Below are 22,961 nucleotides of genomic sequence, written 5' to 3' on the forward strand. Positions count from 1 at the left end.
AAATGGAGCTACAGAAGGGAGGTGGAAACTGATTGCACCAAATATTTTAACAAATAATGGGACAGTTACAGGGCTACCCACACTCTTTGAAAGAGCAAACATGTAACTAGTCGGCTGAATGGTTTTGCGACTGGTTACTGACACGTAGAATTTAAACTCTTTAGTACCAGGGCTATCAAAATGGGAGAAATTGCCAAAATTAAAAATAAAAGCTTCTCAATGATAGCGAATTGAAAGCCAAATCCTAGCGGCTTATTTTCCAGCAGTCCACTTGCAAAATGTGGCTTCAGATTAAGCTTGGTCTGGGCTCAAACCAAAATGGGTCAGTACCTGACTGTGTTTGCTGTTGAATGAAGCGTGTTTCATTCAAGGAGTAGTTGATTGCTGCAACATTAGGGTTTAAACAAGATTGATACAGTGAAACCTCTGGTCTCCGGCATCTATGGGAATTGGAAGATGCCGGCTAAGTGAGTTTTCTGGTTGCTTGAGACTCATTCCTGCAATGTCTAACTGATATACCTGCATTAAGAATAAACAGTTGAAAAGACAAAAATACTGCACTGTACTTGCACTGAACAAACCTCACCTGTTTGAATATATAAACCTTAAAGCATTTTACTTTATTTTCATTCACATTCTTTGAAAACATTTAACCATCGCTGCATCTGCCTCCCCCTCCCTGGAGCCGCCCGAAAGATGAACAATAGCATTATAGATAATTAACCCCCCCTCGCCCAAGTTTACAAATAAAACCTCTGACTGGGGCGACTCTAACTAAGCAGACACTTTAAGAGAGTTGCCTCAACAGCGAGCGGCATCAACCCGCTCTTCATCCATCGCTGTTTCACACAACTTTATTCAAACAGCTGCTACGTGCAAAGCCCGACCAAGGCTCTCCCTCCGCTGGTTGAATATTTGATCCCATCTTCACAGTATATGCAAGTTCAAGGGTGTAATGTGAGCGGTGATGGTAATTTGTGAATTCAATAATTAAGCTATGTCAAGTGGATAAACTCGGCTCTGAATCAGTCGATTTGAATTTCAAGCTGCTCCTCAGAAACTCGGGCAGAGAAGTCCCAAGATGATGTCCCGTACAGTCTGTTCTCGTTCTGCTGTGATTTAAGATTGAGGAAGAGTATTGAAGTTATCCAGTTTCCTCGTCAACATTTCCCCCTTGATCAACATTTCTGGTTATGTCAGAGCTTGCTGAGTGTGTTAATTACTGTGTGTCCTAGATTACAGCTGTGGCTACACTTCGTTGCATGTTCTATTCACAGTGAAGCTCTTGGGGCATAAAATTTGTGAGTGATGTGCAAGTATTAAGTCTGCCGATCAAAAGGTTAATACTAACATGCTCACCAGTGTTATTCACAGAACAGGGACAACTTCTCCCTCCCATTGGGCATCTGAATTTTAAATTGCCTTCGTGGCAATTTAATCTCAGGAAAATCATCTGCAAAGTCCTGTATTCTGGACGGAGAATGAAGGAAATGGACATCCTCTGGAGAAATGAAATCAAGGAGCAATGAATCACAGGCTGCAGAGTCGTTTAGTAAAAATACAAATGGAACCAAATCCTTCAAATTGGTCAGATTTTTTTTTAAAAAAGAGAGGCGGATATGTTATCAAATCTTGTCTAGACCAAACTGAGCTTGCTTCTACATTATAAAAGGAGGTGAGAGGATGTGGAAAGGATTTACAAAGATGATACCAGGGATAGAGAGTCATATACACTGGGGAAAGATGAATAGGCTGGGAACCTTTTGTCATGACAGAGGAGCTGGCCACATGACCTCGACCTGAGATAACAGGTGGAGCCCCAGTTCAATGTATCTTCAATAAGGTTGTGAATGATGGACCTGGGAACTTCTGCTTCACAAATTGAATCTGGTCTTGAACAAGGCATGGGAAGGCAAAGCAGAACCTTGCTGAACACAACACATCTCAAGTGAAACACAAAAGTCTACAGATGCTGTGATGGGACTCAAAACACCCCGAAATGCTGGAGGAACTCAGCCGGTCTTCTCAACATCTATAAAAAGCAAAGAGGAATCTTTGCTGACATTTTGGGCCTGAGCCCCTCTTCAAGCAATAAGCAGAATGAGTGAGAAACAGGAAATCTCGGAAAGTCTCAAAATATAGGCCAGGGGGAGGAATCCAGACCAACCATAGGGATAGGGATGAGGTAAAAATTTATCATGTTTGTGCGAAAGGAGACAGAGGTGGGGGAGGGGTTTAACGAAAGCCAGAGAAGGGCAGATGTTCAGCCTTGTACAAACCCACCAACTCCCACAATTACCTCAATTATACCTCTTCCCACTCTGTCCCTGTATGGATTCCGTTCCTCCGTCTCCATTGGATCTGCACCCAAGATGAGGACTCCCATGCCAGATCATCAGACATATCCTCCTCCTCCAAACAAAGTCTTTCCCTCTACCACTATCAACTGAGTGCCCACCCACATATCTTCCCTGGCCCCTTCCGTCCCCCTCGACTCTGCCCACTTCCCAATTGTGTTTTTTTTCCAGATGTATGAGACCCAGTACCCTGGGGAAAACCTGCATGAATGATCGGTGATCAAAGCATTTCCTCACCCAACTCCAGCCGAGATCTGAACCAAGGGCCACTTTTAGTTCTGGATTCACATTTTTACTTTAACCTTCAGCGTTGCCTGGAATGTATGATGATGTTAAAACTCAGATTTTCCTTAACGTGTGTACTTTGACAGTTCCCCTTACGGATCAGTTTATCTCTCGCCACCACCTGATACAAGCTGGAGACGGTAAGGCAGTTTGAGATTCCACACGTATGGTGCTTTGCTTTGTATCGAAGATCGTCTATAAGTCTTGTGCATTTATTATCATTCTGAACAATCCATAGACATGCGAATGTAGTTCTTCCCATGTTGGAATTGTAATCCAAATACTGCCGGAAATTGGTTTAGAATCAGTGCTGGTGGCTATTACCAGATGGAGAAGGTTGAGGTCTTCAAAATTGTGAGTGGTTTTGATAGAATGGATCAAAAAGAACTGGGAACACAGATTAATTTGCCAAAATCCCAGGTGAAGATAAAATATGGTCTCTCTGCTGCCTGAAAAGGAGGTGGAAGTCCATTCAATGGGAAATTGGAAATGTGGAAATGTTTCTGCAGGGGCTGCAGAGTGTAAATAATTGGGCATCTTTCAAAACAGCAGCCAAGGCTTGAGATGGAGGATTTGATGGCATCGAGCTGGTGAGGAATGTTCTTTGCGGAATTCTTTGTTCGTGGAGCTTCATGAGGCAGCTTGTGATTACTCCAGGCTTGAGTTCTGTCCGAAGATAAGGGAGACCGCAGATGCTGGAACGTGGAGGCAGTGCAGAGGAGGTCGACTCTGGAGCAATAAGGATTTGCCCATGAAGGGAGATTTAGTTCCTTGGGACTGCACTTCCTGGAATTGTGAAGAATAAGACATCAAGAAGAAGCATGAAACTATGAAAGGAATAGATAAAATTGAGGCAGCAAAGTTATTTCCACTGGTAGGTGAGGCTAGAAGTCGGGGACACAGCCTCACGATACAGGGGTAGATTTATGACAGAGTTAGGAGTGGATTGCTTCTTCCAGAGAGTGGTGAATCTGTGGTTCTCTGCCCAAGGAAACAGCAGAGGTTGCTTCATTAAATATATGAGACACAGATGTTTACATAGAAGGGGAATTAAATGGCAGTTAAATGGAGTTGATTCCATAACCAAATCAGCCATGCTCTTGAATGGCCGTGCAGGTTCGATGGGCCAAATGGCCACCTCGTGTCGTTGGGTTCACACACCTTGGCTCACTCTCACCAGGAAACTTCTGCACCTTCTGGCAACTCACCAGAGTGGCCGTTGGCCTCGAGACTGGGTGAGAATAATTGACTTGAAAGCAAACCATCAAATACCTTGGTGTAGCCTGAAAAATGTGCAGGGTCTGTTCGAAAATCTGGTATTGAAAAAGTGAGAAATACACAGCGGATCACTGGAGACAGTACCGAGTTAGTGTTTCACATTGATCATCTTTCTTCAGAACCATCTCAAGGGGTGAGGATAATCCAGAATCAAGGAGTCCACACAAGTGATTGAAAGTATTCCCACAGAAGTACTGTAGCTGCAGGGTGAAAGGGCCGTAGGAATGGGTGGAGAGTGTGGGGTTGGTGGGATGCCATCGGGGGTGTGGGATTCATTTGAATAGCTCAACACAGAAAATAAAAATACAAACCCAAGATTAGATCCGTGTGATGCAAGTCCGTCTTATTTTTTTGACCAGGTATTTCCTGTTTACCTTCATTGCTTGAAGGCTCATTTGATAACCTGTTCCAAAGGCAATCCTGCTTCCTGGGAACTCCACTGAGGGACAACCGCCCAATTGGCACACAGCCAGGAAAGTCAGAGCAGTCTATGCTGCCCCCCAAAGGTTGTTTCTCAAATTGTGAGCAAGTTGCTTAGTCTTTCATTGCCACAGAGGTCCAGGGTGCAGATATTTAACCATATAACCATATACGGAGCAGAAACAGGCCAAGTTGGCCTTTCGAGTCTGCACCGTCACTGATTTTAAAACCTAATTTGCAATTCCATTGCCCTTCAGGTGAAATAATTGGGATTGATCTCTCCTCTTTATTATCCCATCCTTGTGTCATAGCACCGAACAACCCAGTGATAGGCCCTTCAGCCCACAGTGTCATTTTTATAGGGAACCTGAACCTTGATCAGATCCTTTTGTCATCAGAGCTTCCACAGGGTCCAACCGCCCAGTCCAACTGACATCAGCAACATTTACAAGCTTTCAAAGGTCTGTAAATGGAGCCGACAGTGGTTTTATTTAAAAATACTGCTACTGCAGGGTCACCTTGGGTCAGAAGCAGCCACGAGGGGAAGTAGGGGACTGGCATAGGGCACCAGAAAACGCGGAGACCACCCCCATTGAAGAAGCAGAGGAGGTGACCCACAGGACAATGACCACAGCAACCAGTGAGGGGTTCTACGACTGAAAACACACAGGTGGTGATGGGCTGTTGGCAGCTCTAGGCGAGGAACTCGTACCGGCTGAGGGGGTACCAGGTTTCAGATCTGGGATGTGAGAGGGTGCCGAGGGCACTGAAGGCTTCCTGATCATGTTAGAGGTTTGGATCTGGAGCTCAGCCTGCTGATGGTCTGGACTGGACTCTGTGCCTGCAGAGGCTGTGGGAGCGCTGAAGGCAAATCCACGGATACTCAGTGGCTGGGGGGGAACTCTCCAGGCAATTTCTGTCGATGGCACTGTCTTTATTACATGACAATAAATTGAATCTTGAATCCTACAGTTGAGTCGTCTCAGTCCAGTGGTTTCCCTCCTGATGGACCACCCACCAGCTGTAATCCCTGTGGAACAGCTGTGAATGTGACCAGTGTTGTCCTTCCTCATTGAGGTATCTCCTGATTTCACTTCAGTTCTTAAAACCCCTGATTCAGCCTGACACTGAGATGCTGGAGTGTATGAGCATTGCTGAACCTCATGCAACCATTAAAGATGCACGCCACCATGCTGGTCAGCTTGCCTTGTTCATTTCACCAGTCAATGATCTTGTCTCGGACAGAACTTGATGTGTACATTTGCCCACTGATTAAAACAGATTTTCTGCCCTTGTCTCATTTCCAAGGTGTGCTCTGCAATATTTTGGAGATGTAATGAGGGGGATATAGAAATGGAAAGGTGTCTTCTCTATACTGCCTGTCCCAGTGCACCCTGTAAACTGATTGATCTATCCAATGAACAAAAGTCCAATGGATTCAAATCTGCCATTTATAATTTTGCCTAACAATGATTTTTATATCTGTCCTTTATCTGAGTTCCAGTCCTTCTGAAATAACCATCAGGTTAGGTGGAATAAGACTGGCTTTCACGTTTAATGTTAAGGCAAGGTTTGTTACCCTGATCTGCCCGTTTAAGGAGATGCTCTGATACCCAACAACACTCAGAAGGCTTTCATCCCTGTGATGTGTCAATGTTGTGTCAGTTGCTGCAACGTGTCTCTTCATTTCATCTCCTGAAATGTGGGTTCACACCCTCTGTCATCGAGCAACTGTGAGATCAGTGGTTCCCACATACATCAGTCCCTTCGCATTTTGAGGAAATGTCCTGTGATCAGGGTAGCTCGTGTGCTTGAGTATCAGCTGTAAACAACCTTTGTATTATTAAAGTCTTGGGTTTCCTGCAATGTTTTGGAACAACTGCACTTTGCTCCAGGAATATGAGTGAGAAACAAGGAAGTCTGCAGATTCTCTGATTGTAGTAACCACACACGGTAAAAGCTGAAAGAACTCAGCCAGTCTCGCAGCATCAAGAGGAGCTAAAGATATATAACCCAATGGAAGGGGGAGGAGTCCAGACCCACAAACAAAAGTTGTAAATTGGATATGAGGAAAGGTGAAAATTGAAATACAAAAAGGAAGAGAGAGAGTGGGAAAGGAGAGAGGGGGGCAAAGATGGGATGGGGTTTTAAGGGAAACTGGAGAAGTTGATGTTAATGCCCTCCAGATGGAGGGTGTCCAGGCAGAAGAGAAGGAGTTGTTTCTCCAGCTTGTGGGTGATGACAGTCTGGCAGAGCAAGAGACATCAGCAGGGGAATGGGACGGAGAATAGCCACTGGCTGATACACACTCTTGCGGTGGACAGAGTTGAGGTGCTCAACAAAGCGATCTCCTGGTCTGTGTCCAGTCTCTGTGATGCAGGGTTAGCATTGTGCTGGGAGAGGAGGGTATGCTGGTCGGGGAAATTATGGTGGAAACTTGGCCTGGTGACAACCAAATGCAGTGAACTGCTCACTGGACTTGCTGTAGCTTTTGGACACCCATATTGCATGAATTGGCCAAATCCAGTAATAAACTCGTGGGAACTGGCAACATGGTTCTTCTCAGTGAACCGTAATGTTGGACGGAGCTGTTTCTGGGGCAAGCTATTGAAGGAATGAACTCATCTGTTTGTACATCTGCCAGGTTGCCTTGAGCACCAACCATTATTTTTAAATAAATCTCCTATGTCTTTTTTCTATTGAAAATGTCTGTTATTTAATGAAACGTTAAAGCTAGAATAATGTTTTGATATTTTACTAAACAATTTCTTGAATAATACACATTCTGCTGATTAACTCTGTGCAACCTGGGCTAACTGCTTTGAACAAGCTTGATTTCCCCTCTTATGTTCGGATTATAGGAGCATGGTGTTGTTATTTTTATTATTAAAGCAAAGGTGCTTTATCTTACAGAATATTCACTCTCTCTTCTTCCAGCCCAACTTGTTTCCCACAATTTAAATTTCCTTCCCAGAAGCTGGAGAGAAAAGATGTTTTTTTTTCACTGTAACCAAAACAATGTTCAAATTCAGACCAGACAGATCCTGGCAGGAGATTCAAATATTTCACAGACTCCAGTCAACCATTTATTTTACAGATCTTGACTCTCAAGGATGGCTTCAAACCATGTGGATGAGTCAATGGAGAATGTTGGCAGATGTTCTAAAAATTTCTGTAAAACAATTGGGGAAAAAAATCACTTCTTTTGAAACCATCAACAAGTGACCTCATGAGCTGAAGGGTAGCACTCTGGGAATAGAGCTCGATTAGATGTTTCTCTTGGTGCTTTAGATGAGGTTCGTTTCTTATGTGCAGTCTACTCCTGCACCAGCCTTTGAGTTTCTCGGCAGCAGACACTGTCTCTTCAATCTTTTCTGCCTTCTCTCTCACTGTTAGCTTTTGCTTTCCTTCCCCTTTCTTTCTCACACACACTAACATTGGTAAGTTGGAGGGTAAAAGTGAATGCAGACCTCTCTGTGTGAAAGTTGTTTTTCTGCTTTGTGAAGGAGAATTCCACCCTGGGACGGTGAGGAGAAACCACCTGGATTGAGACTGATCTCGGCACTCAGCAGGTGACATGTTTTCGAAACCTTCCTCCTCGTCAGCTCAGGACGAGAATTGCAACCTGCCTTCTCCCGTCAGGGCTCCTGCGCTTTCACCTCGGTTTGTTGCGGACATGTTAGGCATTCTCAAGCTGCACATTTTCTTCGCTACCCCTTTCCCTTGACCAGCCAACCTCCTGCCTGCTGTGAAGCCAGTGGTGTTCAGGACCAGGGGTTCTGAGCATACCCTTGAGCGGCTTTCCAGGTGCAGGCATTCTGTGGATTGAGCCACTTGATTACCGATTTTAAAGTCTCGACTTCATGGGACCAAGTGAATAGGGAGAATTTAATTCCTGTGAATCGAGAGTTGACCAAGTCCCCAGTCTCAGTACCCTGATCCCACTCGCAGCTGGGAAGCATCTGGATTTTGGGTATTTGTAGTAATATCAGAAATTCAGCTGCACAGAGCAAGATGGGTGAGCGGAGAGTGTTGTCAGTCATGCTCGAAAAGATGTACGTCATGTCAGGACAGTTATTACAGTCTAGATTGTCAATCCAGAGATGAGTTTCAATCCCAACACAATGGCCGATTAATTTAAATGAACTCTATAATAACACACTCATCTTCTTCATGGTGGCCATGAAACTACTAGATAATTCAGAACATCCATTTGGTTCCCCAATGTCCTTGAAGGATGGAAATCTGCTTTCCTTCGCTCCCCTGTCTGCCTTCACTCTGACAGGCCAATTGGGTATGAGCTGCACTTGGCAGCACATCCTTCTCCTCTGGGTGACAAAACACAAGGCAGAAAGAATCAGTGGGAGCTCACTGCCGAAACTTGGAGGTGAAGTGAATTTATCCTGAGTATAAATTAGAATAATCAGTTCCTCTCTGATCATCTTGCTTTCCCACAGCCCTCCTTACTCCACCCCCCCACCCCCCATCCCATTTACAGGGCAGGTGAAGTCCCTTCAAATTTTTACAAAATCTTGGAAGAATTTTCCATGTTTGTTTTGACTTGGTCACCGAGGCGTTTGGGGAGAAGTGTGTGTCACCCTGCATCTTGTAGCTGCAGTTAACTTCGCGTTGGCCCATCTCCCACCACCCCCTTACTCTCTCTTCTCATTGCTTCTACAGGACAAACTCCGACTCTGCTCTCCACACTAGTGCTCTGAATCCCAGTCCACAGGACGCCTTTGTGGGAGGGAGCCAGGCATTCCAACAGCAAGATCGGCGGCATGGTGAGAGTGAGTGAAGTTTCCACCAGAAGTTTTGGCCCAGGCTTGGCAAGGGGCAGGATTGAGCAGAGTGGGCTGTGTATACTGGGACCTGCACTGTAATGGATAAGATTCTGAGAGGGTTTGAAAGGTAGATCCTGAGGACAGAGAGTGAAGGTTCATAGACTCAGGTCAATGGATATACATATTGTGATAGTACAAATTTTATCACCAATGTGTCTAGGTACAGATGGTCGTGTAGGATGACTGTGATTGGCTGAGAGCGTAGCCACACCTACTGGCAGGTCTTAAAGGATTGCTCCTAGCCAGACCAGGTCATTCTGGACTGGTCGACCTACTGTGATATGCTCCAGTCTTTTAGTTAATAAAAGCCTTGGTTTGGATCAACAAGTCTTTGGTTCTTTCGACGTGCATTACACTTATTGAGAATTATTGCAGTTGGAATTCAATATTTAAATTTGCAAAGCATGGAAAAATATTATCTTAATGCAGGGAAATGGATGACTGTGGATTGACAGAAAGGTTGGTGCTATCATGGTGGGTCATTTTTCTGCTGTATGATTCCATGGCAATCAGTTCTCTGGCCAGAGATTCTGGGTGCCCAGTCAGAATCAGAATTTATTGTCATGAACATGTCATGAAATTCATTGTTTTGTCGGCAGCGTCACAGTGTAAACATTTCTATAAACCACCTTACAAAATAAATACAAGATAAAGTCAAAGTGAGGCAGTGTCTGTTGTTCATTATTCATTTAGGAATCTGATGGCGGAGGGGAAGAGCTGACCTTGTGCCGCTGAGGGCTTGTCTTCAGGCTCCTGGCCCTCCTTCCTGATGGTAGCAGATTGAAATGGGCATGACCTTAGTGGTGGGGGTCTTTGAGGATAGAGGCTGCTTTCTTAAGGCACTGCCTCTTGTAGAGGTCCTCGATGGAGTGAAGACTGGTGCCCGTGATGTCACAGGCTGAGTTAACAAACCTCTGGAGTCTTTCCTTATCCTGACCAGTAGTTTGCTAAACCCAACTGGGATCCAGAAATCAGAGGATTTGATGGGAAAGTGGGTGAGGTGTGAGATCTGTTACAATCTTCATGGCAGGTGAAGTAGGTACATGGGCTCTTCCCGCATCTACTCTGGGTTTGCATGAAGAATTTATTGGGCGATGGCACCATCGAGCTCGGCTGTGATGACTCTCGTGGCGCATGGACGTGCCAGGGTCATTGCTTGTTTTTTTTAAAAAAAGGCTGAAGGACCTGTGGACCACATGTGGACCACAAGGCCTGTGGACCACATGCAGCCAGAAATCTCTACTGTGACAGGAAAGATGAAACCAAAAGGAGTTTCTTTTCTCTGTTGATACCCTGGTGACTTTGAGACTTCTCCCTAGAGTAAAACCTGAATTAATTTTAGCTCTGTCAAATTAGATTAATTGTCATGGAGTCATACAGCACTGAGTCTTCACCACCCAACAAGCTCAAATCCTACACCCTTCCCGTTTTTATTCTCCCCATGGTTTCAGCCTCTCCCATCAGGTTTTATTGTTTGTCTGTACACTTGGGACAATTTGCAGTGGTCTATGCAGTCTCAGGTGGAGCGTACAAACTCCACACAGACAGTATGGCGGGTCACGATTGAACCTGGTGGGGGGGGGGGGGTCACACGAGTTTGTTGAAATGATGATAACTGTCCATTGGTTGGTGACGCATTCTCAAACATGATTTTCTTCTCTATTTTTTCAGTGAACCATTACAATGAAATGGACAGCATAGGGGAAGGTGAGTTCCAGTCAGCCTTGTTTTGTGTCAAACACACGTGCCAATTGAAGGGTGGAGAGCGACAAGGTGAACCACCCCGAGCACCCAAGACCCTTCTGGTGTTTGGGTCACAGTTCTGAGCTTGGCTGTCACCCTGTTGCAACCGATGAAACTGTGGTCCTGTCGCTGGGCTTGTGCACGTGGAATGAGTGTCGGCAGCTTTGAGGTCCAGTCGTTGAAGGGCTTTGTTCAATTCCATGACCAGGAAGTGTAATCAGTAGAGAGAAGTGTAACAATAAAAGTTGCATCTGGTTTGGAACGACATCACGTTACAAACTTGGAAGGGTTTTCCACATCAAAATGGTTTGAGGTGACCTGATGTGAAAACAATGCTGGATTCAAGTTTCAAATGAATTGGTCCTACCCCACCACCCGTATTTTTTTTTAAAAAACAGTCTCTCCTTTCCCGACACTTCTTGTATCACGATGCTGAATCTCTCAATCATTATTTGACATTTTTATTTTGTTTAAAGAACTCCCCAGAATCTCGTGGCATAACTATTGTGAATATTCCATTGTGAACATACATTCTCCGGGGCAGAGTTTGGGAAGAGTGACCAGACTTCCCGCTCCTCAACGAGCACGTTACCTGGAGCATCGGTGTTGTGTGCAGGCAGTTTACAAGCTTGGTTCGATCACAGTGGGAGCTCAGTGTGGAAGTTGAGACAAGGGAGGATTGGAGTCGCCCAAAAGTGCTGAAGAAACACAGCAGGTCAAGCAACATCCATGGGAAGTAAAGGGTAACCTGTGATTTGGGCTTGAACCCTTCGTCAAGGGAGAAGCAAAAAGCTCAAAAACAGTTAGGGATAATCTAGTTTTGGTCTTTCACGGTGAGATGGTCTAATTCGGTCCACTTTCAAGTGGACAAGATGTGGTCAAGGGGTACAAGATACTTTTAAAAATCCAGTGCAAAATTCAGGAGGTACTTCACTCATGGAGTAAATAAGAAATTTCGCTGATGGATATAAAAACAAATTGTATAAATACTAGGGAGGGGAAAATATGAAGATGAGGGGGAGAAGGTTCGTGCACCTGATGAACAAAGTGGCCTGGTGCAGTTGGCTCCATGTAAAGTTATTGAGATGAGATACATGAGGAATGTTATTATCTGTAGACCCATAACTTGGGACGACTGGGAATCAGGAGGGGCAAGAAACTAGACCAATGACTCTCCAGTTCCATTGAGGAACCATCTTCCAGATTGTCATCTGCAATGGAGAAAAATGTAGACCTGTTTTCAACCGACAGTTCTTTCCATTTCCCGGTTACTCCTCGACCTGCCAGGTCCCCACAGTTGGGATCCTGTCTCTGTACCTTGCCAGAGTAATTGCACTCACCGAACTTCAGGTTCCTGAATTGTTCACAACCAAGGAAGCCTTTCAAAGAGTTGTTTTTTTTAAATTACAAAAGCTTACGTGGCTACATTTGTTATTGAGGAGTTGATACCTTGTGCTATTTTTTCTGAGGTTAGACTCCCAACTTCACCAGAAGTCAGTGTCATCATGGCCTTGAAGCAGAGGGGTTTCCTGTTAATCGATTCAGACATCGATTAAATATTTCAGTAATCGATTTGAAGTTCGATTATGAAATTGTTTCATGTTTATCCTGATCATTTGCTTTTATTTTTCTTAAAAGATTTATTTTTGTTTCCAATTTTCTTTTTTCCATCGTCATTGCATTATTAATAGATTACTGCTTTTTACTCAGTCTTTTCATTCCCGGTTCCAACGGTGGAAGATAATCTCTTAAAGCTGAACAAACCTTTACCAAAACAGCTGTGGGAAGCAAAGAAGGTGAGTGGCAAAGACTGTTTCAGCAAACATCTCCACTGTTTGATTTTCTGCATCTTTCTTTTGGAATCCATGTCCCTTTGGTGAAGCCTCCTCATGTCATTCTCATTGAATGCTGTCTCAGGGATCAAGTTTTAAACAAAGTCAATCTATTGTTAAGCTGCTAGTTTTTTATTGGAGGGGTAGAGTTTTAAGGATCATAGAGCTGGTTCATTAATGTGAGATTATTAAGTACCTCACTGAATTTTTCCCTCCTCTCAACCATCCTTGTGTTTAAAAAGATGAACACTCTGCTTGGGAAAAGTTCTATAATGCAGTCAATCGCTAAATTCTGCAGTCGCTGTGATTGTAGTAAAAACACACAGGAATGCTGGAGGAACACATCCATAGGAGGTAAAGATATATTACTAACATTTCAGGCCTGAACCCTTCTTCAAGGAATAACCAATAAACACAGGATTGCATCTGAATAAAGACGGAAGATCAGAGAGAGAAAGGGGGAAGAATGGGAGGGGCAGGAGAGACTGGGAGATTGCTTCGTTGAGCACCTCGGCTCTGTCCGCCGTAACAGCGGGAATCTCCCACCACCCATTTCAGTTTCCCATCCCATTTCCTTGCTGACGTGTCTCTCCATGGTGTCATGCACTGCCAGACTGATACCACTTGCAAACTTGACGAACAACACCTCATATTGACTTCTCCAGTTTTTGTTAAACCCCCCCCCCCCCAACGTTGCATTTCCCCAGCTGTCCCTTTCTCTCTTCCCTCTTCTCAGTCTCCTTTCACAGAGCCAAAATCACATCCAATTAACACCTTTTAGCTGTTGGTCTGGAATCCTCCCCCAGCCACTCTTCGCCCTTTCTCTCCAGTCCTTATTCTGACACCTTCCTGTTCTTTGCTTATACAGGTTGTATCTCTTAAATCTGGCGACATTGGGACCTGGCCATTGCCGGACCACAGAAAATGCCGGAAATTGATCCCTTAGGGAAGACTTATTAGCTCTAGCACCATTTTTTTCACCTCTTGGTCTCTTGGATAACATCCTGAAGGGCTAAAATATAAGAAATGAACAGGACTCTATCACCAAAACACTCAGCTGCAGCATTAGTGCTGCAAACAGCGCTGCCCTGGTGGCAGATCTGCAAACAAAAGGCAGCAGATTCAAAACGTGCTGGACCCAGGATCACAGAGCACCTGTACCTTGAAGGGCTCAGACTCGAAACGACAGTAATATGTCTTTACCTCCTTTGAATGTTGCGAGACCGGTTGAGTTCCGACAGCATTTCGGTGTGTTTTTTCCAAGATGTAGTATCAAGTTTGGCGGGCAGCAGCCTCCTTTGAAGAAGACCGCAGAGCCCACCTCACTGACAAAAGGCAAAGGAGGAAAAACCCAACACCCAACCCCAACCAACCAATTTTCCCTTGCAACCGCTGCAATCGTGTCTGCCTGTCCCGCATCGGACTGGTCAGCCACAAACGAGCCTGCAGCTGACGTGGACTTTTTACCCCCTCCATAAATCTTCGTCCGCGAAGCCAAGCCAAAGAAAAAGAAAGAAGTATCAAGCTCATTTTAAAAAGCCGTGATAGAGCTTTGATAGTGCGAAGGCTGGCAAGACTGGAGGGGGGTTGGCGATGAGAGGCTCAGTTGTGCTGGGAGAGCCTGGGTTTTGCAGGAGTTGGGATCCAGTGAAGGTGCCGGAGAAGGTGGCTGAACAAAAGATTGGAGGTCAGCTTGATGTGAAAGATTAGATCTTAGAGCCCTCAAATCCTGAAAATCTTAAGATGCTCAAAATGGTGGGTGGAGACTGAGAACAGATACAAAGTGACTATGTGTGTGCGTGAGAGAGGGTGTGCATACATAGGTGCCACCTCTCCTTGCCCCCACAATCCCCTCCAATATAATCACAGGATAAAAGGGCATCAATTTAAAACAGAGCTGCAGAAAATTTTCTTTTGCCAGAGGGTCGTGAGTCTGTATAACATTGCCACAGGTCATGAGATTGATTAGTCAGGGTATCAAAGGTTAGGGGGAGAAGGCTAGGGATGTGGGAGGGTGGATCAGCTCATGATTAGAATAGCGGAGCAGAGTCGATGGCCCTACTTCTGCTCCCATATCTTGTATGATCTTGTGATTGTTGTTTCTGAAAGGGGTCAGAGTGGAGACTTCATCAGGTTCCCGTTGTTTCGTATGTTGATTGGCTGAATATTGGGTCAGCCAGAAAAAAAACACTTCTTTCTTTCCTAGTACCTTTCCTGTGAAGACGCTGGGTGGTTTACTGTTGCAGCAATTACATCAAGTTGGCCGAGTTCCTCTGACAAAGTTCAGGCCCACTCAACCCCAGGATCTTACCTTGTCACTTCTGTTCCTCAGGTTCAGTCTTTGTCATTGCGTCCCAAGTCCTGTGAAGTCCCAGGTATCAGGTGAGTAGATTTATTTGATCCTCTTTGGAATGTTTTGATGTGATCTCTGATCCAACAGCTCCTCCACATCCCTGATCATTTACATTGAACAAAACAGCGCAGTCCAGGCCCTTTGGTCCTCAATGCTGTGCTGAACAATATATTCCTCCTTTTAAAAAAAAACTAAACCCGATAAACCTCGAACCAGAGATAGAGAGGAGTGAGTGGAAAATGGAATTTCCATATTTCCCTGAAATAAAGCAAGTGTTCCCTATTTTGATTTCATCCAGGTGTCTGTCCAAGAGTCTCTTAAATGTCCCTAATGTTTCACCCTCCACCACCACCCTTGACAAGGCATTCCAAGCCCCCACAACTCTGTGTATATTTAAAAAAACTTACCCCTGATGTCTCCCCTAAACTTTCCTCGGTGATGGTTGGGGAAGTAGAGGGAGAAGCTCCCTTCACTGCTGAATAATGCATAAATTCAGCTTTAAGGTGGGAAATGACATGGATGACAGAGTTTGTGCACACAATTATAACTCTGTTGCTCCTTGGTTAGTAACTATCCCCCTCCATCTTTGGTGTGTAATCCGTGCTGTGGCACACACCAACCTGGTCACACAGTGTTTCACGTTCTCTCCCCACCTCCAGTCATCGTATCCTCCGATGCAGCATTTCCCCAGAGCTCTTCCTCCCTATCCAGGCTTCTTGTTCTCACAGACCCACACTTCCCTTCAGGGATTGAATGGAGATGCAGTTTTCTTTCACTCACTGCTCTCAACCTCTGCAAGCAGATCCACTCCTTGAGATATCTACTTCTCACCTCCTGGGCCTCCCCATGTTTAATCTCTGTTTGTGGTGGTGCCCAGCCTGACCTGGGCATAGATTGAAGACTTGTAATTGTTTTATATTAACCAACTTGAACCCAGTCCAAACAAGTGAGCTGCTAGAGGAACTTCACTGAGTCTCGATGAAGCCCAGAAACGTTGACTGACCATTTCCACCCATTACGAAGTTCCTCCATCAGTGCCAGATTCCAGTTTCTGTGTTTCTCGACCCAGTGCCTATCGTTGGTTGAGAGTGCCAGCCCGTCGTAGATGGGCTTTGCTTGGCCTTTGCTGGCAGCTGTGATTGTCAACCCTCACCTGTGATAGTTAGTTCAGTGTTTTATGGAAATGCTGGCCTTTTTCACCCATTGGCCTCAAAGCATTGAGTTAGACCATCGCCTCTTGAAAAATTTCATCATCTTTCATACATACAGCACAGTAACAGGCCCATGAGGCCATGCCACCCAGTTACACCCAATTGGCCTCCAATCCCTGGTCTATTTTGAAGGATAGGAGGAAACTGGAGCTCCCGGAAACACACACAAACACCTAAAAACTCCTAACTGACATCACAGGATTCAAATGCCGGCCCACTGTAACAGCATTGCTCAAACCGCTATGCTAACCAGGCCTTCCCGAATTTCCTGTGAATTCGTGACAGTGGAGTCCAGATACCATCCGATATGCACACAGCGCTGATCTGCCAAAGTTTCCGGATCTGAACAGGGAAACCCAGGTCGGTGTTGCAAACACTCTTCTAAATCAAAGGTACCTTAGTCCGAGGCAGCCAGTGGGTTGGGGTGGCCGTGCTGGGGGAGGGGAGCATCGGCAGAGGGGCGCTACCTCAGGAGTACAGAGGTGGATCAGGAAGTGAGGGGAATGCAGTGAGGAGATGTAGTGTTGCTGATGTGCTGCAGGGGGAGGAGGAGCAGGTTCTCGATCCTGCCGTCTGGGTAAGGACACCTCTTCCGTGCTGGTGTAAAACTGGATAGATCAGGTGCGGCAAAGGTTCTGGTGCATGTGTCGGCAGTTCTGGCCCATTCAGGGCTTGCTTTGCTGGCACCCTGAATCTTGCCGTTAAAGACGTAGGAACAGAAATAAGCCATTCAGCCCATCAAGTCTGCCCCGCCACTTAATCATGAGCGGATCTATTTTCCCACTGCCCGGCCTTCTCCCCATTACCTTTGATACCTTGGCTAATCAAGAACCTATCAATCTCTGCCTTAAATACACCCAATGACCCGGCCTCCACAACTGCCTGTGGCAACAAATGCTACAGATTTACCACCCTCTGACTGAAGAAATTCCTATGCACTTCTGTTCCAAGCGGACGCCCTTCAATCCTGAAGTTGTGCCCTCTTGTCCTAGACTCTTCCACCGTGGGAAACGACCGTTCTACATCTACTCTGTCCACGTCTCTCAACGTTCAAAATATTCCAACGAGATTCCCCCTCATTCTCCCGAATTCCAACGACTGGAGGCTAAAAACTGTCAAACACTCCCCGTTGAATAACTTGTCGTTGACCGTGATGATGTGTTACTGAGGCCATACTCTCAGATGTGGCACCTGTGTTGGACTGATTATTTTCTATTTCCTGGTCCCCAGTATCTATCCATCGCCAGATCAGAATGCCGGGTTGTCCCATTTCCAAGGGTCACTGAACACAGGAGGCTCTCTACCTGATCTCACGAATCTCCACTTCCCGTCGCCTCTGCCAACTCCTCTGGACCCTGAGGACTGCTCCTTCCCCAACATTAGTGGAGGCAGCAGTACTGGCAACCTGGCTGCCACCATGACGCACCTGGGCATCAGTTCACAAGGTGAGAGGAATCACTCGAGCCTCGACTCGCGGGCACTGTGTTAATTGACCAGGGGTTTCTCTTGGTGGACGGATGCTTGCTGAAGGCCCATTAGCAATACAAAGGTGAAGAAGGATTAGAGCTGGGTGTTGGTTTGGTAATTTGTCAGAAGAGTCGGATCTGTAGTAAAAAATTTAAAAAAGAACAAAGGTGAAGAAGAGGGAACAGGCTCAGAATGAGACAGCACTGGCTGATCCTGGTTAGGTCATTAGAAATCATGGAGGACCCCTTCCACCCCGCACACAGCATCGTTCAGCTGCTCCCGTCGGGGAAGAGATCTGGGAGGATCCGAGCCAGCGCCACCAGGCTGAGGAACAGCTTCTTCCCACGGGCAGTGAGATGCTGAACGACCCAAGGAACTTCTCACACTGACCATTGGAGACTTTCATGCTCATAAAGCAATATTTATTTGGTTTTCAGATTTATTGCCAGAGTACGTACATGACATCACATACCACACTAAGATTTTTATTCCCGTGGGCCAGATAAATTACGCGTATGTTAGTGCAAAATAAATGTGCACGGCATGAACGTGTAAACAAATAACTGCAAAGAGATAACAAATCAACCGTGCAATATCGAGAGAATTTTTTTAAAAATCAATAAAATGCACAGGTAAGAGTCCTTAAATGAGTGAGTTTGTTGTTGAGGGGTCTGATGGTCGAGGGGTAGCAGCTGTTCCTGAACCTGGTGGTGTGAGTCTTAGAACACTACAGTACAGTCCCTTTGGCCTTGATGTTCCTTTTAAAAAAATACTAAACCCTCTGTTTTACTTCCATCCCTGTATGTGCCTGTATATGAATCTCTTAAATGCCCCTAATGTTTCATCCTCCGTACCATCCCTGGCAAGGCATTCCAGGCATCCACAACTCCCTGCATTTTTTTTTTTTAAAAAACATCCCTGACGTCTGCCTAAACTTCCCTCCCTTCACTTTGTACACATGTCCTCTGGTGTTTGCTTCTCCCGCCCTGGGAAACAGACACTGGCCGTCCACCCTATCAATTGCTTCTCAGAATCTTGTAGACCTCGAAGTCTCCTCTCTCCTTCGCTCCAAAGAGAAAAGTCTCAGCTCTGCCACCCTTGCCTCATAAGACATTTTCCAATTCAGATAACATCCTGGTAAATCTCCTCAGCGCCCTCTCTATAGCTTCCACATCCTTCCTATAATGAACCAGAACTGAACACAATACTCTAAGTACGTTCCCTTTCCAGTTCAGGTTCAGCCCGTCCTTTTTGTACGGATCAGACCTTCTCCCAGAAGAGATTCCAATGATCCAAAAATCTGAACCTCTGCACCAAATCTTCTGCCTTATCTGGCTTGTGGCACAGGCAGGGGAGGTGCCGGAGGACTGGAGAACGGCAAATGTTTTTAAAGAGATTACCACCCTTGAGGTCTTGCTTGTTAATTTTCGTAACTCCCTATACTCCCTCTTCAGGACCTTGTCCCTACTCCTCTCATTAGTCCCCACATGCACCACAACATCTGGCTGCTCCCCCTCCACCTCTGTCAACTCGATCAGAGACATCCCTGACCCTGGCACCTGGGAGGCAAAATACCATCCTGGACCCTCGATCTCACTCAGAAAACATCCAATCCACTCCCCTAACCAATGAGTGTCCAATCGCTCTAGCCCTCCTCCTCCCCCCACCCCCCCCTTTCCCTTCTGAGCCAAGGGACCAGTCTCTGTACCACAGACAGACATAACCACCACGACTTGTCCCTCATAGATCATCCCCCCCCCCCAACAGTAGACTTATTGTTGAGGGGAACAGCCACAGGGGTCTTCTGCACCGTCTCCCTATTCCCCTTCCCTCTCCTAACAGTCACCCAGTAACCTGCCTCCTGACATTTGGGGGTGACCGTCTCCCTGAAGCTCCTCTCCATCACTACCTCTGCCTCCAAACGATCCAGAGTTCATCCAACTCCAGTTCTCGAACTCGGTCTTCCAGGAGCCGCACTGGATATGCACCTCTTGCAGGTGAAATCATCAGGGACATTTGTGGTGTCCTGTCCCAGATTTCCCACATGCTGCACTCGAGCATTCCACTGTCTCCATTAACTCTTCCGAGTTTAAATACAAAGATCATACCTGGTCTTACTTCACTGGAACCTCTGCTCGCCAAAGCCTCCCAAGTCCCACTCTTACCCTGAGCCACTCACTCACTGGCTGCTCCTCTTGAACTACCCGTGTCGTTTTATTTGTCACTGCCCCTTAACTTTCTCGCTCCTCCCACCAATCTGTTTAACCCTTAACTTGTCCTCTGCTCCCTTGTTAAAGCATTCACCTCGAGCTATTTCACAACACTCAGCTCTCCAGAGTCCCTCACTCCCCTTCCAGCAACGGTCCCAAGATGACTATCTTTCCTGATGGCAGCAGCAAAACAGAGCGTGTGCTGGGTGGTGTGAATTCTTAATGATGGCTGTGCTCTCTGACGGCAGCGTTTCCCATAGATGTTCTCCATAGTGGAGAGGGTTTTGCCTGTGATGTCCGGGCTGTGTCCTCTCCCTTTTTCAGGGCTTTGCGTTCAGGGGTGTTGGTGTTCCCATACCAAGCCTCGATGCAGCCAGTCAGCACACTTTCCACCACACATCTGCAGAAATTTTCGAGGGCTTCTGGTGTCATAGCCAACCTCTGCAAACTCCAGAAGGGGTGGAGGCACTTTTGTTTATTAATATTATAGACTAAATACTTTTTCTGCATATGTATTGTTTGTATATGAGTTATGTCTAATTGTGTGACTGTGTTTTTGCACTGACGACCAGAGAACGTTGTTTCGTCAGGATGTACTTGTACCATCAGATCACGATAAACAGAAGCCAATCTATAAGCCTCCTTCACCAGATGTTTGACTTGGGGTTGGGTAAATCTTTGCCACAAACACCACAGTCTCAATCCAGACTGGTGGGTGAATCAACACTCTGCCACAGACTTCCACAGATCCGATTGGTGGTGGTCTTCAATGAAGAGACCAATTCCATCACATCCACTGAGATAGGACACGAGGAAATGAATCAATCCTAAACCAATGACTGATAGGAGCTGGCCATGGCTGGATGTTGGGCAAGGTTACAGGGATCAGGCACTCTCACCACCTGGAATTTAGTTTCCTGCTACCTTGTCACCAAGACTCTTGCAGAGAGATCATTGTCAAGGTTCCTTGCCAAGGATCCTAGTCAGTGGAAGGCTCCTGAGCACATGACCCATTTGGAGCCACACATGGGCTCCCTGAAAGTTCCCTACATAGAGAATATGGCAGAGTCCCCATCACAGACAAACCCACCTACACCCCCACCCCCATTGGCATCATAACATTTGAGCAAATTCTTCTCTGGAATTTGCCTGATATTCATTTAGTCCTTGCAGAGTCATATTTATTACGACTCGTGCAGAGTTGAATGATACAAGCTCTATCTCGTGACTTCACCGTTGACCAAGACTTTGGTCAGCCCCCAACCGTAGCTCTGTGCAACTACATTTGTGCTGAAGCTCCTGTTCCAACATTTTGTGATGTGTTGGAAATGGTGTAGAAATGCACCTTGAAACTGCATTCCGGTTCTTAACTAATGGTTAAATGCGTTGTGTGTTTTTGCTTAGGTCTGTCGTCCTCTTTGCACAGCTCTCTGAGTAACCCATCCATACAAGCTTCACTCAGCAATTCCATGGTGCCCTCTCCTTTAAGCAACCAATCCCTCAGCAATTCCCCTATCCAATCCTCGCTCCGGTCGTCACTCAGCAACCCATCCATCCCGACCACGCTGAAAAGCTCCCCCCGGCGACGCCAGACACCGGTCAGCCCCCTGACCCTCTCACCTGGAATGGAGTCTCGACGGTCTCTGAACAAGCAATTCTCGCCCACGATGTCACCAACACTGTCTTCAATTGCACAGGCGAGTGTGATCTCTCTTCAGAGGCGGTTATACCTTGTGGCCAGGATGAGTTGCATATTTCTACGTGTACGGTGCACCTGTGCTCCGCAGTTTTAAATGTGTAATCAAACAATTCACATGTGATTAAAGTCCACATTCCAAATTTTATTCAAGGTTATTTGTAGACATTTTGATTGTAGAAATTACAGCATTTTTTCTACATAGTCCCCTCATTTCAGGGCATCATAATGTTTGGGACATTCCAGTGATATGTATGTTAAAGTGGTCATGTCCGCTACCTTGTTGCATTTCCCTCGCAGGCAACGACTGCTTCACATCTGTGATTCATCGACATCACCCGGTGCTGAGTATCCTCTCTGGTGATGCTCTGCCAGGCCTGCACTTCATCCTCCTTCAGCTCCTGCTTGCATCAGGGGCTTGTCCCCTTAACTTTTCTCTTCAGCATATGGAAGGCATAGCCAATTGAATTTAGATCAGGGGACTAACTTGGCTTAAACATAGAAACATAGAAGATAGGAGCAGGAGTAGGTCATTCGACCCTTCGAGCCTGCTCCGCCATTCAACGAGATCATGGCTGATCTTAAAGTTCAGTACCCCGTCCCCGCCTTCTCTCCGTAACCTTTAATACCCTTATACTGAAGAAATAGATCTAATTCCCTCTTAAATAGATTTAATGAACCTGCCTCTACTGCCCTCTGTGGCAATGAATTCCACAAATTCACCATCCTCTGGGTCAAGAAATTCCTCCTCATCTCGGCCCCGGGTTCTGGATTTTCCCATCCTTGGAAACATCCCATCTGCATCCATTCTGTCCAGTCCTGCCAGAATTTTATAGGTCTCTATGAAATCCCCTCTCAATCTTCTAAACTCCAGGGAGTACAATCCCAATTTGCGCAATAAGGAATTTTCCAGATTTTGTTCCTTTAGCAGTATGTTTGGGATCATTGTCTTGCTGAAGGATGAAGCTCCGTCCAGTCAGCTTGGAGGCATTTGCTCGAACTAGAGCAGATACGATGTTTCTCTGCAGCTCAGAATTCATTTTGTTGCTGCCATCAGCAATTACTTTGTCAATGAAGATAAGGGGGCCAGTACCTGTGGCTGCCAGACATGCCCAGGCCATAACACTCCCACCACCAGGTTTCACAGATGAGGTGGTCAATATTCAAATAACCTGGAATAAAATCTGGAATGTGCACTTTAATCACGTGTGAACTGTTCAATTACAAATTTAAAACTATGGAGCACAGGGTCAAATAAAGGAAAA

General features: G+C 45.9%; 1 protein-coding gene across 3 annotated transcripts in view; it reads left to right on the forward strand.

Moving 5' to 3' along the window:
- Positions 1-22,961, forward strand: part of crtc3 (CREB regulated transcription coactivator 3) — an 80,280-nt gene that overhangs the window by 44,730 nt on the left and 12,589 nt on the right. The window contains exons 4-11 of one of the 3 annotated variants that reach the window (XM_069902414.1): positions 2,721-2,782; positions 7,847-7,912; positions 9,021-9,130; positions 10,856-10,891; positions 12,638-12,723; positions 15,092-15,141; positions 17,554-17,768; positions 21,405-21,697. In XM_069902414.1, coding sequence (XP_069758515.1) covers positions 2,721-2,782; positions 7,847-7,912; positions 9,021-9,130; positions 10,856-10,891; positions 12,638-12,723; positions 15,092-15,141; positions 17,554-17,768; positions 21,405-21,697 — 918 coding nt within the window. The remainder of the gene's footprint in view (positions 1-2,720; positions 2,783-7,846; positions 7,913-9,020; positions 9,131-10,855; positions 10,892-12,637; positions 12,724-15,091; positions 15,142-17,553; positions 17,769-21,404; positions 21,698-22,961) is intronic. The other 2 variants (XM_069902415.1, XM_069902416.1) reach the window with 2 other exon arrangements.

Source organism: Narcine bancroftii, chromosome 11, assembly GCF_036971445.1.
Source record: "Narcine bancroftii isolate sNarBan1 chromosome 11, sNarBan1.hap1, whole genome shotgun sequence".
Classification (NCBI taxonomy): domain Eukaryota; kingdom Metazoa; phylum Chordata; class Chondrichthyes; order Torpediniformes; family Narcinidae; genus Narcine; species Narcine bancroftii.